Source organism: Mustelus asterias, chromosome 13 (genome assembly GCF_964213995.1).
Source record: "Mustelus asterias chromosome 13, sMusAst1.hap1.1, whole genome shotgun sequence".
NCBI classification, from domain to species: Eukaryota; Metazoa; Chordata; class Chondrichthyes; order Carcharhiniformes; family Triakidae; genus Mustelus; species Mustelus asterias.
Window position 1 is genome coordinate 4,909,957 of NC_135813.1, and position 14,696 is coordinate 4,924,652.

General features: G+C 48.5%; 1 protein-coding gene and 1 long non-coding RNA gene across 7 annotated transcripts in view; one reads left to right on the forward strand and one right to left on the reverse strand.

Annotated features, from left to right (window-relative positions):
- Positions 1-14,696, reverse strand: part of LOC144502391 (uncharacterized) — a 680,705-nt gene that overhangs the window by 129,023 nt on the left and 536,986 nt on the right. The window lies entirely within an intron of this gene.
- Positions 1-14,696, forward strand: part of pomt1 (protein-O-mannosyltransferase 1) — a 60,007-nt gene that overhangs the window by 22,023 nt on the left and 23,288 nt on the right. For all 5 annotated transcript variants that reach the window (XR_013499328.1, XM_078226242.1, XM_078226241.1 and 2 more), the window contains 6 exons: positions 2,428-2,583; positions 5,754-5,884; positions 7,757-7,852; positions 8,438-8,530; positions 11,198-11,294; positions 13,891-13,983. Coding sequence is in view for 4 of the 5 variants with exons in the window: in XM_078226242.1 (XP_078082368.1) it covers positions 2,428-2,583; positions 5,754-5,884; positions 7,757-7,852; positions 8,438-8,530; positions 11,198-11,294; positions 13,891-13,983 (666 nt within the window). In the remaining variant the exon portion in view is untranslated. The remainder of the gene's footprint in view (positions 1-2,427; positions 2,584-5,753; positions 5,885-7,756; positions 7,853-8,437; positions 8,531-11,197; positions 11,295-13,890; positions 13,984-14,696) is intronic.

Consider the following 14,696-nt stretch of genomic DNA (forward strand, 5'->3'; position numbering starts at 1 on the left):
TCTCTGGTCAATTAAAGGATGTTTCATTTTGGGCACCTTTCAACGTCCATGCTGTACTTGCAGTCATAATGTCTGCCTCAAACAAGGCTACCGAAAGAGGCAAAATGCATATCGCCCAGGTTGAAGGGCAAAGCCACCTCGAAACAGGGCATTTCAAATAAATCAGCTGGAGGATGAGGAATTGATGCAACTAAATTGCCTCACTGCACCCAAACGGGTTCCCTCCACCCTGGTCAGAAAAATCACACAGGCAATAACATTTACCCTGTGACACATTCTGTACTAATTGATCCCAGCAGATGTTCCTTGGTGTTCCTTGCTTCTGGAGGGAGAGTTGTGATGATTTGCTGCTATATTGGCTGCTACTGGCTGTATCACAGCTTGGTATGACTCCTGCTCTGCCCAATCTGCAAGGAAGTACAAAAGGTCGTGAATGTAGCCCAATCCACCACGCAAACCAGCCTCCCATCCATTGACTCTGTCTACACTTCCCGCTGCCTCGGCAAAGCAGCCGGCGTAATTAAGGACCCCGCGCACCACGGACATTCTCTCTTCCACCTTCTTCCGTCGGGAAAAAGATACAAAAGTCTGAGGTCACGTACCAACCGACTCGAGAACAGCTTCTTCCCTGCTGCCGTCAGACTTTTGAATGGACCTACCTCGCATTAAGTTGATCTTTCTCTACACCCTAGCTATGACTGTAACACTACATTCTGCACTCTCTCGTTTCCTTCTCTATGAACGGTATGCTTTGTCTACAAAGCGCGCAAGAAACAACACTTTTCACTATACTAATGCATGTGACAATAATTAATCAAATCAAAATCATGGGTAGTCATTTAAATTCATGGCTAATGTGTTCTCCCTGGGCAAATGCAGGAATTCCTTTGTATTTGTTCACAGGATGTGGGGTCGCTGGCAACGCCAGCATTTATTGCCCATTCCTATTCAACTGAGTGGTTTGCCTAACCATTACCGAGGGCAGTTAAGTGTCAGCCACGTTGCTATGTGTTTGGAGTCACATATAGACCAGATGAAATAAGGGCAACAGCTTTCCTTCCCTAAACCACACCAATCAACCCCAAATGCTGTTTTACAATACTCTGTTTCACAGCCTCCATTACTGGTACAAAGCTTTTATTCCAGATTTTTATTTAATTAGCTCAATTTAAACTCCTCAGCTGCTGTGGTTGTGTTTAAACCCTTGTCTCTGGATCATGAGTCGAGGCCTCTGGATTATTCATCCATTAATGTAATCGCTGTGCTACTTGGGAATTGTCGCTGCTCCCATATCAGGGGGCAGTTGTAACTGCTTGTATATCTTTGGCTGTAGATGTCTGAAAGTCTGCCTGAGATGCTGATTGCAGTTATAACCACCTGCCTCTAGCTTCTGGGGAAGAGCGTCTCCGGTGGTCTTGAAATCCTGATAGTTTGAACAAAGCTGTATGAACTTTGAGTTCATGACTTGTTTTGAGACTCATTCAAACTGGCCACTGGAGTGTAGCGTGCAGGGAAACACCACTTGATATTAAGTAACGAACAGTACAGCACAGGAACAGGCCCTTCAGCCCTCCAAACCTGCACCGACCATGTTTACCTATCTAGACCAACTGCTTATAGCCCTCTGTTCCCCGTCTGTTCATATGTCTATCAAGATAAGTCTTAAATGTCGCTCATGTATCTGTCTCAACCACCTCACTTGGCAGTGCATTCCAGGCCCCCACCACCCTCTGTGTAAAAAAACTTCCCCCGCACATCTCCACTGAACCTTTCCCCCCTTATCTTGAACTTGTGCCTCCTTGTAATTGTCATTTCTGCCCTGGGAAAAAGCTTCCAACTGTTCACCCTATCCACACCCCTCATAATTTTATAAACTTCTATCAGGTCACCCCTCAGCCTCCGTCTTTCCAGAACAATCCTAGTTGATTCAATCTCTCCTCATAGCGAATACCCTCCACACCAGGCAACATCCTGGTAAACCTTTTCTGCACTCTCTCCAAAGCCTCCACGTCGTATTGTAGCAGCTCGGCAGGCATAGAGGGCAAGCGCTACTGCCAAGGTTCAAATGGATTTCAGTTTTAACCAATACCTGTTGTTGTCATTAAGTTTGTCACAGGATGTTGCTTAGTCTCATGACTCGATCTGTTTTTACTTTTAACTCATTAAAATGTTCCAAGTCCTGACTCATACCTTTTTAATGTGCATTGTCTGTTTATTGGGTGAATTAGGAATGAGTAGTTAAAGCGGGGCTCTGAGCATGGAAGTGGCAGTATGTATTCTGTGTCCTTGCATTGTTTACAGGCTTGCTTGCATTATCTGCATTTAGAATTGATCAATTGGTTTGACTTTTTGGGGGGGGAGGTTGGGGGAAGGGGTTTGGTCGTCACTGGATCTAAACCCTGTCATTTATTTCCTCTGTTCTTTCAGGTCACAGTGCTTTATCATGTTCTAGCGAGGGTGTGCGCACTTTTAGTCCTCCCAGTAATCCTGTATTTGGGATTCTTCTATGTCCACCTGACCTTGTTGTACCGCTCTGGACCACACGATCAAATAATGACCAGCACATTCCAGGCCAGTCTGGAGGTAAGAGCACCGCGTGCGGACGCTGGCAGGCCCCAGCACTGCACCCGCTCGCCTTTGTCTTTCAACTCTTAATCAAGGCACAGAAAGAGAAATGTGTAGCGAGTATTGCAAGAAGCGGATGGGTGTTTGGAGGGCTGCGGGCAGTGTAAAAGCTGTAACTGAGGGAGTGCACAAAAGATTGGGGACAGTACTAGTTGCTGGAGGAACGGAGGGAAATTGATTTGAGTTTGAAATGCACATGTTGTGGGCTGGCTTTTCTTATTCTTTCAGAGATGTTGGCATCGTTGATGCCCATTCCTAATTGCCCTTGAGCTGAGTGACTTGTTGAGCTATTTCATAAGATAGAGTAGCAGAATTAGGCCATTCGGCCCATCGAGTCTGCTCTGCCATTCGATCATGACTGATATGCTCCTCATCCCCATTTTCCTGCCTTCTCCCCATAACCCTTCAACCCATTCCCAATTAAAAATCAGTCTGACCCCTCAAATTTACTCACTGTCCCAGCATCCACCGCACTTTGGGGTAGCGAATTCCACAGATTCAGGGGGCAGTTAAGAGTCAGTCTCATTGCTGTGGGCATGGAGTCACGACCAGGTAAGGTCAGTAGATTTCCTTCCCCAAGGGGTATTAGTGAACCACGTGGGTTTTTATGACAAGCGATGGTAGTTTCATGGTCACTGTTACTGAGACTAGCTCTCAATTAATTGAATTCATCAACTGAGTTTAAATTCCACTAGCTGCTGTGGTGGGATTTGAATCCGTCATGCATTAGCTGGGCCTCTGGATGACTAAATCTAGTGATAATAACACACCAGTTTCCCCGATATTTGTTATGATCGCAGGTTTGTTTATTTCTATTTCCTGAGATAATGTGGAGTGAATGCTGTTTAAACTGGCACTGCCTGCTTCATTTTTCTTGCTGAATGCCACATAAGCAATATGGTTCCAAAATGACTCTAAACAGTGTTGTGGTTCTTAGAAGCGGCACGGTGGCACAGTGGTTAGCACTGCCGCAGTGACCTGGGTTTGATTCCCGCTTGAGTCACTGTCTGTGTGGAGTTTGCACATTCTCCCTGTGTCTGCGTGGGTTTCCTCCGGTTGCTCCGGTTTCCTCCCAGAGCCCAAAGGTGTGTGGGTTAGGTGGATTGGCACCTAACCCACACAATTTAGCAGGATCTAAATTGCCCCTTAGTGTCCCGGGATGTGTAGGTTAGAGGGATTAGCGGGTAAAGGTATGGGGTTACTGGGATAGGGTCTGGGTGGGATTGTTGTTGGTGCAGACGCGATGGGCCGAATGGCCTCCTTCTGCACTGTAGCATTTCTCTGATTCTAAGCAAGGCATTGATCGGATTGCTCGAAGAATTTTTTTAAGTGTTTGTGCACAATCCTAACATACATTATTTAATTTGGCACCAGGATGCACTCAAGTTATCAAGTCTGTTGGAATGACTGAGCAACACCTTGGATTAGTTGGCCTCAAGGCTAACAGGAAGGTTAAATGCAAATACTTCACAGAATTTGTCATTGACTATTGCTACTCTAAACGGGTTCCAAATTATATGTACGACATGTATTTTATACTTCCGTTTATTAGTCAAGACACTGAATGTAAAATTAGGGAGATTAGCTAGAACTGCACATAACACCCATTATGCTGCAGCTCAAGTTTTGCATGCATTTCACTACATTGCAGGAAGGATTTATTTCTTTATTAGTCACAAGTAGGCTTACATTAACACTGCAATGAAGTTATTATGAAAATTCCCTAGTTGCCACACTCCGGCGCCTGTTTCGGGTACACTGAGGGAGAATTTAGAATGATCAATGCACCCTAACCAGCACGTCCTTCGGACTGTGGGAGGAAACCGGAACACCCGGAGGAAACCCATGCAGGCACGGGGAGAATGCACAAACTCCACACAGTCACCAAAGCCGGGGATCAAACCCAGGCCCCTGGCGCTGTGAGGCAGCAGTGCTAATCACTGTGCCACCATGTGCTTTAGTTGTGAGGATAGATTGGATAGGCTGGGATTTTTGTTTCTCTTGGAACAGAAGAGACTGAGGGGAGATTTAATTGAGGTGTATAAAATTATGAGGGACCTAGCTGGTGTGGAAAGGAAGGAATTGTTTTCCTTAGCAGAATGCTCAATGATGAAGAGGCCTAAATTTAAAATAATCGGTAGAAAGATTAGTTGAGAAATGTTCTTTCACTCCAAGGACAGCCTGAAAGGTGGGAGCGGCAGACACCCTCATCTCATTTAATAAGAATCGGGATATGCACTTGTCGTGGTTTAACATGCAGGGAGCTGGAAAGTGGATTAGACTGGATAGCTTTTTTCCCCAGTTACCACAACCATGATAGGCTGCATGGCCTCCTTCGATATAGTGAATTTCTATGATTCTATAAAATTGCCGTATGCCTTGTTGTGATTTAGTTAAGGGAACTGGTTTGTCTTTCAAAACAAAGTGGTAGCTCTGGTCAACTGGAATTAGCAGTAGGGTGGCATGGTGGTTAGCACTGCTGCCTCACAGCGCTAGGGACTGATTCCTGGCTTGGGTCACTGTCTGTGTGGAGTCTGCACGTTCTCCCCGTGTCTGTGTGGGTTTCCTCCAGGTGCTCCGGTTTCCTCCCACAGTCCAAAGATGTGCGGGTTAGGTGCATTGGCCATCCTAAATTGTCCATTAGTGTCAGGGGATTGCGGGGGTGGGGCGAGGTGGGATTGTTATCAGTGCAGGCTCGATGGGCCGAATGGCCTCCTTCTGCACTGTAGGGATTCTATGATTCTAGGAGCACGGTAAGCAGTGGCTTAGTTGTCCCTTGGTTAGCAAGGGGAAAAGTAGATAATGTTCCTGCAGACAAACACTGTTGGATAGCCACTATCTGAGCACTCTGCCAACATTCTAATTGAGGCTGACACGGGAAGGACTGCATTGGTGAGGTGCCAGAGAACAGCTGTGGAACTATATCCAGTGAGCAGTCAGGAACTTCAGGGGAGGAAGATGGCAAGAAAGAATTTGAGCAAGATTTAGACAGGGAGGAATGCAGAAATAATCTGTTCCAGTGAGTTGATATTCCTCGCCTTCATAAGCAGAATGTTCACCAAAAGATATGTAATAATTGAGCACCGTTTCCCCAGTGATCAGAAAGTTACACTTGGTTTCCTTTACAGGGCGGACTTGCAAGGATCACACAGGGTCAACCTCTGGAAATAGCCTACGGTTCCCAAATTACACTACGGAATGTGTGGAGTAAACCTGTTCCCTGTTGGCTCCATTCCCACAAGAACATGTATCCTATCAGGTATAAATTCGGATGTTGAAGAAAGCACAATAAGCATTCTTATTCTGTGAAAAAGCATTATTTAGGTACAGATGTTCACTGGGGAGCTGGTGTTGCAGATTCTTGGGTAAGCTAATGATTCCGGTACCAATGGCTTGTGTGTACAATTGCTGGAGTGCTTGAATCTTCCATCAACGTACAATGAACTTTGTCAGGGAGATGCAACATCGACAGCTTGCATTTCTATAGCCCCTATAGTACAATGTTGGTAAATGTGATGTCATCCATTTTGGTAGGAATAACAGCAAAATGGACGATTATTTAAATGGTAAACAAATTGCAGCATGCTGCTGTGCAGAGGGACCTGGGTGTCCTTGTGCAGGAATCTCAAGGAATTGGTTTGCAGGTGCCGCAGGTAATTAAGAAGGCAAATGGAATTTTGTCCTTCATTGCTAGAGAGATGGAGTTTAAAAACAGGGAGGTTATGTTGCAGCTGTGTAAGGTGCTGGTGAGGCCACACCTGGAGGACTGTGAACAGTTTTGGTCTCCTTACTTGAGAAAGGATATACTGGCACTGGAGGGGATGCAGAGGAGATTCACTAGGTTGATTCGGAGTTGAGAGGGTTGGCTTATGAGGAGAGACTGAGTAGACTGGGGCTATACTCATTGGAATTCAGAAGAATGAGGGAAGATCTTATAGAAACATATAAGATTATGAAGGGAATAGATAAGATAGCAGGGAGGCAGGTGAAACTGGAACTCGGGGGCATGGCCTCAAAATAAGGGGGAGCAGATTTAGGACTGAGTTGAGGAAGAACTTCTTCACCCAGAGGGTTCTGAATCTGTGGAATTCCCTGCCCAGTGAAGCGGTTGAGGCTACCTCATTGAATGTTTTTAAGGCAAGGATAGATAAATTTTTGAACAGTAAAGGAATTAAGGGTTATGGTGAGCGGGCGGGTAAGTGGAGCTGAGTCCATGAAAAGATCAGCCATGATCTTATTGAATGGCGGAGCAGGCTCGAGGGGCCAGATGGCCGACTCCTGCTCCCAGTTCTTATGTTCTTTGATCTCAGACATTCCAAGGCACTTTGCAGGCACATTATCAAACAACATTTGGCACTAAGTTTTGAAAGGACATCATAAGGATAGAAGGGATTAGCAAAGGAATTCCGGAGCTTGGGGCCCAGGCATCTGACGGCATGGCCACCATTGGTGGAGCGATTCAAATCGGGGATGCTTAAGAGAATAACGTTGCAGGTGCACAAAGATCTGAGACGATTCTAGGGCTGGAGGAGGTTATGATGTGGAGATGCCGGCGTTGGACTGGGGTAAGCACAGTAAGAAGTCTCTCAACACAGGTTAAAGTCTAACAGGTTTATTTGGCAGCACTAGCTTTCGGAGTCTCAAGCTCCTTCATCAGGTGAGTGAGGACTTGTGTTCACAAACAGGGCATATAAAGACACAAACTCAATTTACAAGATAATGGTTGGAATGCGAGTCTGGAGGAGGTTACACAGATAGGGAAGGGTGAGGCCAAGGAGGGATTTGAAGTGAAGGATGAGAATTGGGGCATTATCCAAAGGGGAGTCGATGTCCGTCAGTGAGCACTGAGGTGATGGGTGAATAGGATTTGGTCCAGGTGAAGATATAATCAACTTAATTCTGAATGCAAGCACAAAGAAGGGCAAGAACAACTGATCAGGTCCATTGGGTTCACTTGTCCGTTAATGATGCAACCTTCCACACCACCCTCCCAAAATCCCGCAAAAAATGAAGAACATAGACTTGAGAGCAAATAATCTTGGTTGACATTTAAGTATGATACCGAGGGAGTGCTGCACTGTCAGAAGTGCTGTCCTTCAACTGAAATTGTGTGGTGTTTTTTTCTTTGCAGGTACGACAGTGGCAGAGGTAGTTCTCACCAGCAGCAAGTAACCTGTTATCCTTTTAAGGATGTGAACAATTGGTGGATTGTAAAGGACCCTGGCAAGTAGGTGGTAGCAAGTTACTTGTTAACGTGACTGTGAAATGGGCAACATTTAAGGAAAATTAGTTTTAAAGTTTACTTATTAGTGTCACAAGTCAGCTTACATTAACACTGCAATGAAGTTACTGAGGAAATCTCCTAGTTGCCACACTCCGGCGCCTGTTTGGGTACACTGAGGGAGAATTTAGCACGGCCGATGCACCTAACCACGTCTTTCAGACTGTGGGAGGAATCCGGAGCACCCGGAGGAAACCCACACAGACACGGGGAGAACGTGCAGACTCTGCACACAGACAGTGACCCGAGCCGGGAATTGAACCTGGGTCCCTGGCAGCTGTGAGGCAGCAGTGCTAACCACCGTGCCGCCCACCATGTGCAACAGAAGATTCTTTTATTTTTCTCAGACTCCAATCTTCACATTCGGCAGGAACCATAGATAAAGTGGCCCAAACTAGTTTAATTTTGGGAAAGCATCAACTGAGACTGGGAATTAAACTCTGATCCTGCGGTCCCCTCTCAGAGCCACTTAGCCTTTTATCTTAAACTAAAACTTGTGGACTCTATAATGTGATTCCTTTCTCATTTCAGGCAGGAGTTGGTTGTCAGCGACCCCCCTCGCCCAGTTCGCCATGGTGACATTGTGCAGCTGGTTCATGGGATGACCGCACGTTACCTCAACACGTACGTTCCGAATATCCGCTTGTTGGCGGTTCCTGTACTTTTCACCATCTTGCACTTGTGTATTGTTCAGTCTGGGCAGTGGAATAATTGAGTTTCTGTTCCTAAATCTGAACTCTGAACTGGAAACCTCATATATATTGGACCTTAATTTGGAATATTTAGCCAATTGAATTGGAAGGGTATCAGTAATAATGAGAAAAGCTGGGAAACTGAAGTAAATGCAGCAAATATTGGAAACACAACAGATCCATGAACATCATCTGATGGTGATGGCCTTGCTATGTTTCAGCAGGAAGATAGTATGCTACAGTGCAGAAGGAGGCCATTCAGCCCATCGGGTCTGCACCAGCCACCTTCCCACCCAGGCCTTATCCCGTAACCCACATATTTACCCTGCTAGTCTCTCAGACACTAAGGGGCAATTTAGCGTGGCCAATCCATCTAACCCGCACATCTTTGGTGTGTGGGAGGAAACCGGAGCACCCGGAGGAAACCCACGCAGACACGGGGAGAACGTGCAAACTCCACACAATCTGATCTGAGGGCAGAATTGAACCCAGGTCTCTGATGCTGTGAAGCAGCAGTGCTAACCTCTGTGCCCCCGTGCCGCCCTTGTATCTTGTATTTTAATCTCTACGTATCTCTGCAACTGGGTTGAATTTTAAATCACAATAGTTTATTTTTAATCTTGACAAAAGACTAAACTTTTTTTTTACCAGAATTGCACACAGTTATTAAGAACAATCCTCCTTTCCAACTCCTTACTGCAGACAGATTTCTTCATCAGAACAAACCGAATAGAAGCAGTCTTGGATCTTTCTATTGATTGGCCACTGCAGGATGTGTCCGAGTTGGTGGAGATATTGAGGCACGGATGGGGGCCGTTTGGCCCATTGTGCCTGTGCCGGCTCTCTGCCCTCATTCCCCATCGCTTTGCAAACCTTTCACTTCAGTCCCTGATGATTTTTGTTCTAAATTGGTGTGTCAGCCTGAATCGATGGGTTACTCCGTCATCTATGAGTCAGTGGCTTTGTGACTTGATGCGGGAATTCTGCACATAAACTAGGCTGTGAGATTTGTGTATGATCTCGACTGATGGAATTCCATTGTAGTGTTGAGGAATGCTGCATTGCTGAAGGATCATAGAATGCCTGCAGTGCAGAAGGAGGCCATTCGGCCCATCAGGTCTGCACCGACCGCAATCCCCTGTTCCCGCAACCCCACATATTTACCCTACTAGTCCCCCTGGCGCTAGGGTCAATTTAGCATGGCCAATCAACCTTACCCGCACATCTTTGGACTGTGGGAGGAAACTGGAGCACCCGGAGGAAACCCACGCAGACACGGGGAGAATGTGCAAACTCCAGACAAAGAGTGACCCGAGGGCGGAATTTAACCCGGGTCCCTGGCGCGGCGTGGCGGCAGTACGAGGCGGGGCGGCAGTGCGAGGCGCGGCGGGGCGGCAGTGCGAGGCGCGGCAGTGCGAGGCGCGGCGGGGCGGCAGTGCGAGGCGCGGCGGGGCGGCAGTGCGAGGGGCGGGGCGGCAGTGCGAGGGGCGGCGGGGCGGCAGTGCGAGGGGCGGGGCGGCAGTGCGGGGCGGGGCGGCAGTGCGAGGCGCGGCGGGGCGGCAGTGCGAGGCGGGGCGGCAGTGCGCGGCGGGGCGGCAGTGCGAGGGGCGGGGCGGCAGTGCGAGGCGCGGCGGGGCGGCAGTGCGGGGCGGGGCGGCAGTGCGAGGCGCGGCGGGGCGGCAGTGCGAGGCGCGGCAGTGCGTGGCGCGGCGGGGCAGGGCGGCAGTGCGAGGCGCGGCGGGGCGGCAGTGCGAGGCGGGGCGGCAGTGCGAGGCGCGGCGGGGCGGCAGTGCGAGGCGCGGCGGGCGGCGAGGCGCGGCGGGGCGGCAGTGCGAGGCGCGGCGGGCGGCAGTGCGAGGCGCGGCGGGGCGGCAGTGCGAGGCGGGGCGGCAGTGCGAGGCGCGGCGGGGCGGCGGGGCGGGGCGGCAGTGCGAGGCGCGGCGGGGCGGCAGTGCGAGGCGCGGCGGGGCGGCAGTGCGAGGCGCGGCGGGGCGGCAGTGCGAGGCGCGGGGCGGCAGTGCGAGGCGCGGCGGGGCGGCAGTGCGAGGCGCGGCGGGGCGGCAGTGCGAGGCGCGGCGGGGCGGCAGTGCGAGGCGCGGCGGGGCGGCAGTGCGAGGCGCGGCGGGGCGGCAGTGCGAGGCGCGGCGGGGCGGCAGTGCGAGGCGCGGCGGGGCGGCAGTGCGAGGCGCGGCGGGGCGGCAGTGCGAGGCGCGGCAGGGCGGCAGTGAGTGGCGCGGTGCAGCCTATGTGATGATGTGTTAAATGGGGTTCCCAGTTGCTTGTTTTGATTATTCATGTGGATATTAAAGTTTTCAGTGTTGTATTTCCTTACCTGTGTTCCTCCCAGATCACTAAATCCTAAGACTTGTTTATTGTATGTGAAGTGTATTAGTGAGTTTGAGCAATGCGATAAGGTGCTGTGAAAGCACTGCCCCAGGTGTCACTTTACAGTCTACTATAATGTGCTACGCGTGCAATGTAATGGCAGCAGCTTAGGCATTAAGTGCCCTCGGGGAACTGATTCATATTAATTAACGTATTGGATGAGTAATAATGCATTTATTTTTGCCTGTTATGAAGTTTGTGGTTTTGATTTTAGACATGATGTTGCAGCTGCTATGAGCCCTCACTGGCAGGAGATTTCTTGTTACGTTGATTACAATGTCTCGATGCCGTCACAGAACCTATGGAAAGTGGTAAGCTCTGCGCGGTGCCATTCTATCACAAGGATTAGATTAGTGGCGTCTCCCCCTCCCGCCCCTCTCTGATCTGGTGCCCAAAGACAGAACACTGCTGGAACTGGTGCCAACGGTTTGCATTTGTGTAAAGTACCTAAAATCCTAATTTGCATTTATGGAATGTTGTCTTTAACATTGTAAAATGTCCGGGAGTGTTTTTTTAATAAAATTTGGCACCAAGCTGTATGAGATAAAGTTTAAAGTTTATTTATTAGTCACAAGTAAGGCTTACATTAACACTGCAATGAAGTTACTGTGAAATTCCCCTAGTCGCCACACTCCAGCACCTGTTCAGGTCAATGCACCCTAACCAGCACGTCTTTCAGACTGTGGGAGGAAACCGGAGCACCTGGAGGAAACCCATGCAGACACGGGGAGAACGTGCCGGGTCCCTGGCGCTGTGAGGCAGCAGTGCTAACCACTGTACTACCATGCCGCCCATTAGAACAGGTGGCCAAAGCTTAATCACAAAGGAAGGTTTAAGGGATGTTGTAAGCAATGCTCGAAAGAGAGAGATGGAAAACTTTAGTTTAAAACTTTAGGAAACCCACGCAGATACGGGGAGAATGTACAAACTCCACACAGACAGTGACTCAAGTCGGGAATTGAACCTGGATCCCTGGCGCTGTGAGACAGCAGTGGTAACCACTATGTCGCCATAGGGAGACGTAGGGGATGGATTTCAGAACTTGGGGCTGAGGTAGCTGAAGAGATGCCGTAAGACGTTAGTAAGTCTGATGGGTGAGCTGACAAAGGTCTTTGGGTTATGAAAGGGCTTGATAGGTGTAGAGAAGATGACTTCGCTTGTAGAGGGGACCAGAGCTGGGGCCATCAAAACTAAATAGCCACAAATAAAGCCTACCGGAAATTCAGGAGAAACTTTTCTTCAGAGTTAGAATGTGGCACTTGGCTACTATAGGGGGTGATTGAAGCAAAGAGCATGGATGCGTTTAAGAGTAAGCTAGATAAACGCACAAGGAAAAAAGGAACAGAAGGATATTCCTGCCTTGGGTGACTGTGTGGAGTTTGTATGTTCTCCCCGTGTCTGCGTGGGTTTCCTCCCACAGTCCGAAAGACATGCAGGTTAAGTGGATTGGCCATGATAAATTGTCCGTTAGCGGCTCAAGATGTGTAAATGAAGGGGATTAGGGGTTATGGGGATCTAGTGGGATGTGGGCCTGTGTAAAATTCTGAGTTAATGCAGACTCGATGGGCCAAATGACGACCCCCTGCACTGCAGGAGTTCTACGATATGCTGTAAGGATGAAAAGCGACCCGTTTGGAGCAACACCCCAGAATAAACCTGTTGGACTGAAGGGCCTCTTTTGGTGCTGTTAATACTACAATTCTATGTTACAGATAAAGGACAGGCAGAAAACTGATGAGCTTCAGGACTTGATGGATTCATTAGAATCTGGGAACTCTAGTCTGGAACGCGTGGTTTAGATTTCTACTTGTTGCTCAGGGTGCAGCTTGGCGGCTGTTAAAGTGAATGTATCAACGTTGTGAGAATTCCAACAGTCCCGGTTTAATTCCTGCTTTCGTAACACGTTTCCGTTACCTCAGTTTACGCAACATCAGAATCATCCCTTCCTGCAGGTCGCGCAATTAGACCCCGATCTCCCTGTGGTGAACCATCGTTGGTTCCCACCAGGTAGTACTGAGCCAGGGTCTGGCCAGTACTATGAGTCTGTATATATGTTGCTGTTGGGGTTAGGGATGGGTTGTTCTACTTGTTGCTGTTGGGGTTAGGGTTGGGCTGTTCTACCTGTATTATAGTTATTATGGTACATCCCAGTCGGGCTCCGCCTCCTGGGAGAGGTATAAAGGTCACTGCTCTGTCTGGGACCCCTCAGTCTGGGATCGTGTACTATATATGGTAGCTTCATTGTAATAGTAAATAAAAGCCTTTATTTCCTTGAGCATCTCTAGCCTCGTGAGTTATATCGCACATCAATTTTATTTACTATTAATTACAATGAAGCTACCATATATAATACACGATCCCAGACTGAGGGGTCCCAGACAGAGCAGTGACCTTTATACCTCTCCCAGGAGGCGGAGCCCGACTGGGATGTACCATTATAACTATAATACAGGTAGAACAGCCCAACCCTAACCCCAACAGTAACAAGTAGAACAGCCCAACCCTAACCCCAACAGTAACAAGTAGAACAACCCAACCCTAACCCCAACAGCAACATATATACAGACTCATAGTACTGGCCAGACCCTGGCTCAGTACTACCTGGTGGGAACCAACGATGGTTCACCACACTCCCATCAATGAATGCATCGTGCTGTATTTAAAAACAGTTACTGAGATTCATGTCACTGGTTTCAATTTGCATTATCTATTTAAACTCGGTAAGATTGTGGTTTTCCAAAAGCGATGGTAACGGGGATAGATGTAGAAATGAAATGCTGTTGTGCTGAGATTGCTCATCACCACCTCTGTCACACCTACCCGTTTCTACAAATAAACCTGAGCATTCACATTTATTAATCCAGGTCTCCCATTACGTTTTAATTCCATGTATTTTTTATGTTCCAGGAAATTGTCAATCGTGACACTAATAATGAAGTGTGGAAAACTATCTTATCAGAAGTGAAGCTTTTGCATGTGAACACATCTGCAGTGTTAAAGGTATGTTTGTGGAATGCGCACAGGCTGTTAAAGGGATTGCTGTTCCCCTTGTATCTTCCATAATTTTATATATATTCCTGTCTGGTTACCACTGCAAACCGCATTCACAGGAACAGCGCACACATATATATTTAACCAAGAGTTTTAATCTTGAAGCATTTAGGGATGGTACGGGTGGCACAGTGGTTAGCACTGCTGCCTCACAGCGCCAGGGACCCGGGTTCAATTCTGCCCTCGGGTGATTGTCTATGTGGAGTTTGCACGTTCTCCAATCTCTTCATGGCCTCACTCCCTCTCTATCTCTGTAACCTCTCCACGACCCTCCGAGATATCTGCACTCCTCAAATCCTAGCCTCTCGAAGCATTCCTGATTCATGTGCTCTCCATTTGTGGCCGTACCTTCAGCTGCCAAAGCTCTCTGGAATCCCCTCAGTGAACCTCTCCACCTCTCGCTCCTCCTTTAATGGCAGCACAGTGGTTAGCACTGCTGCCCCACAGCACCCAGGGTTCGGTTCCGCCCTCGGGTGACTGTGTGGAGTTAGCACATTCTCCCCGTGTCTGCACAGGTTTCCTCCGGGCGCTCCGGTTTCCTCCCACAGTCCAAAGATGTGCGGGTTAGGTTGATTGGCCATGATACTTTGCCCCTTAGTATCGGGGGAATAGCAGGTTAAATATGTGGGGTTACGGGGATAGGACTTGGGTGGGATTGTTGT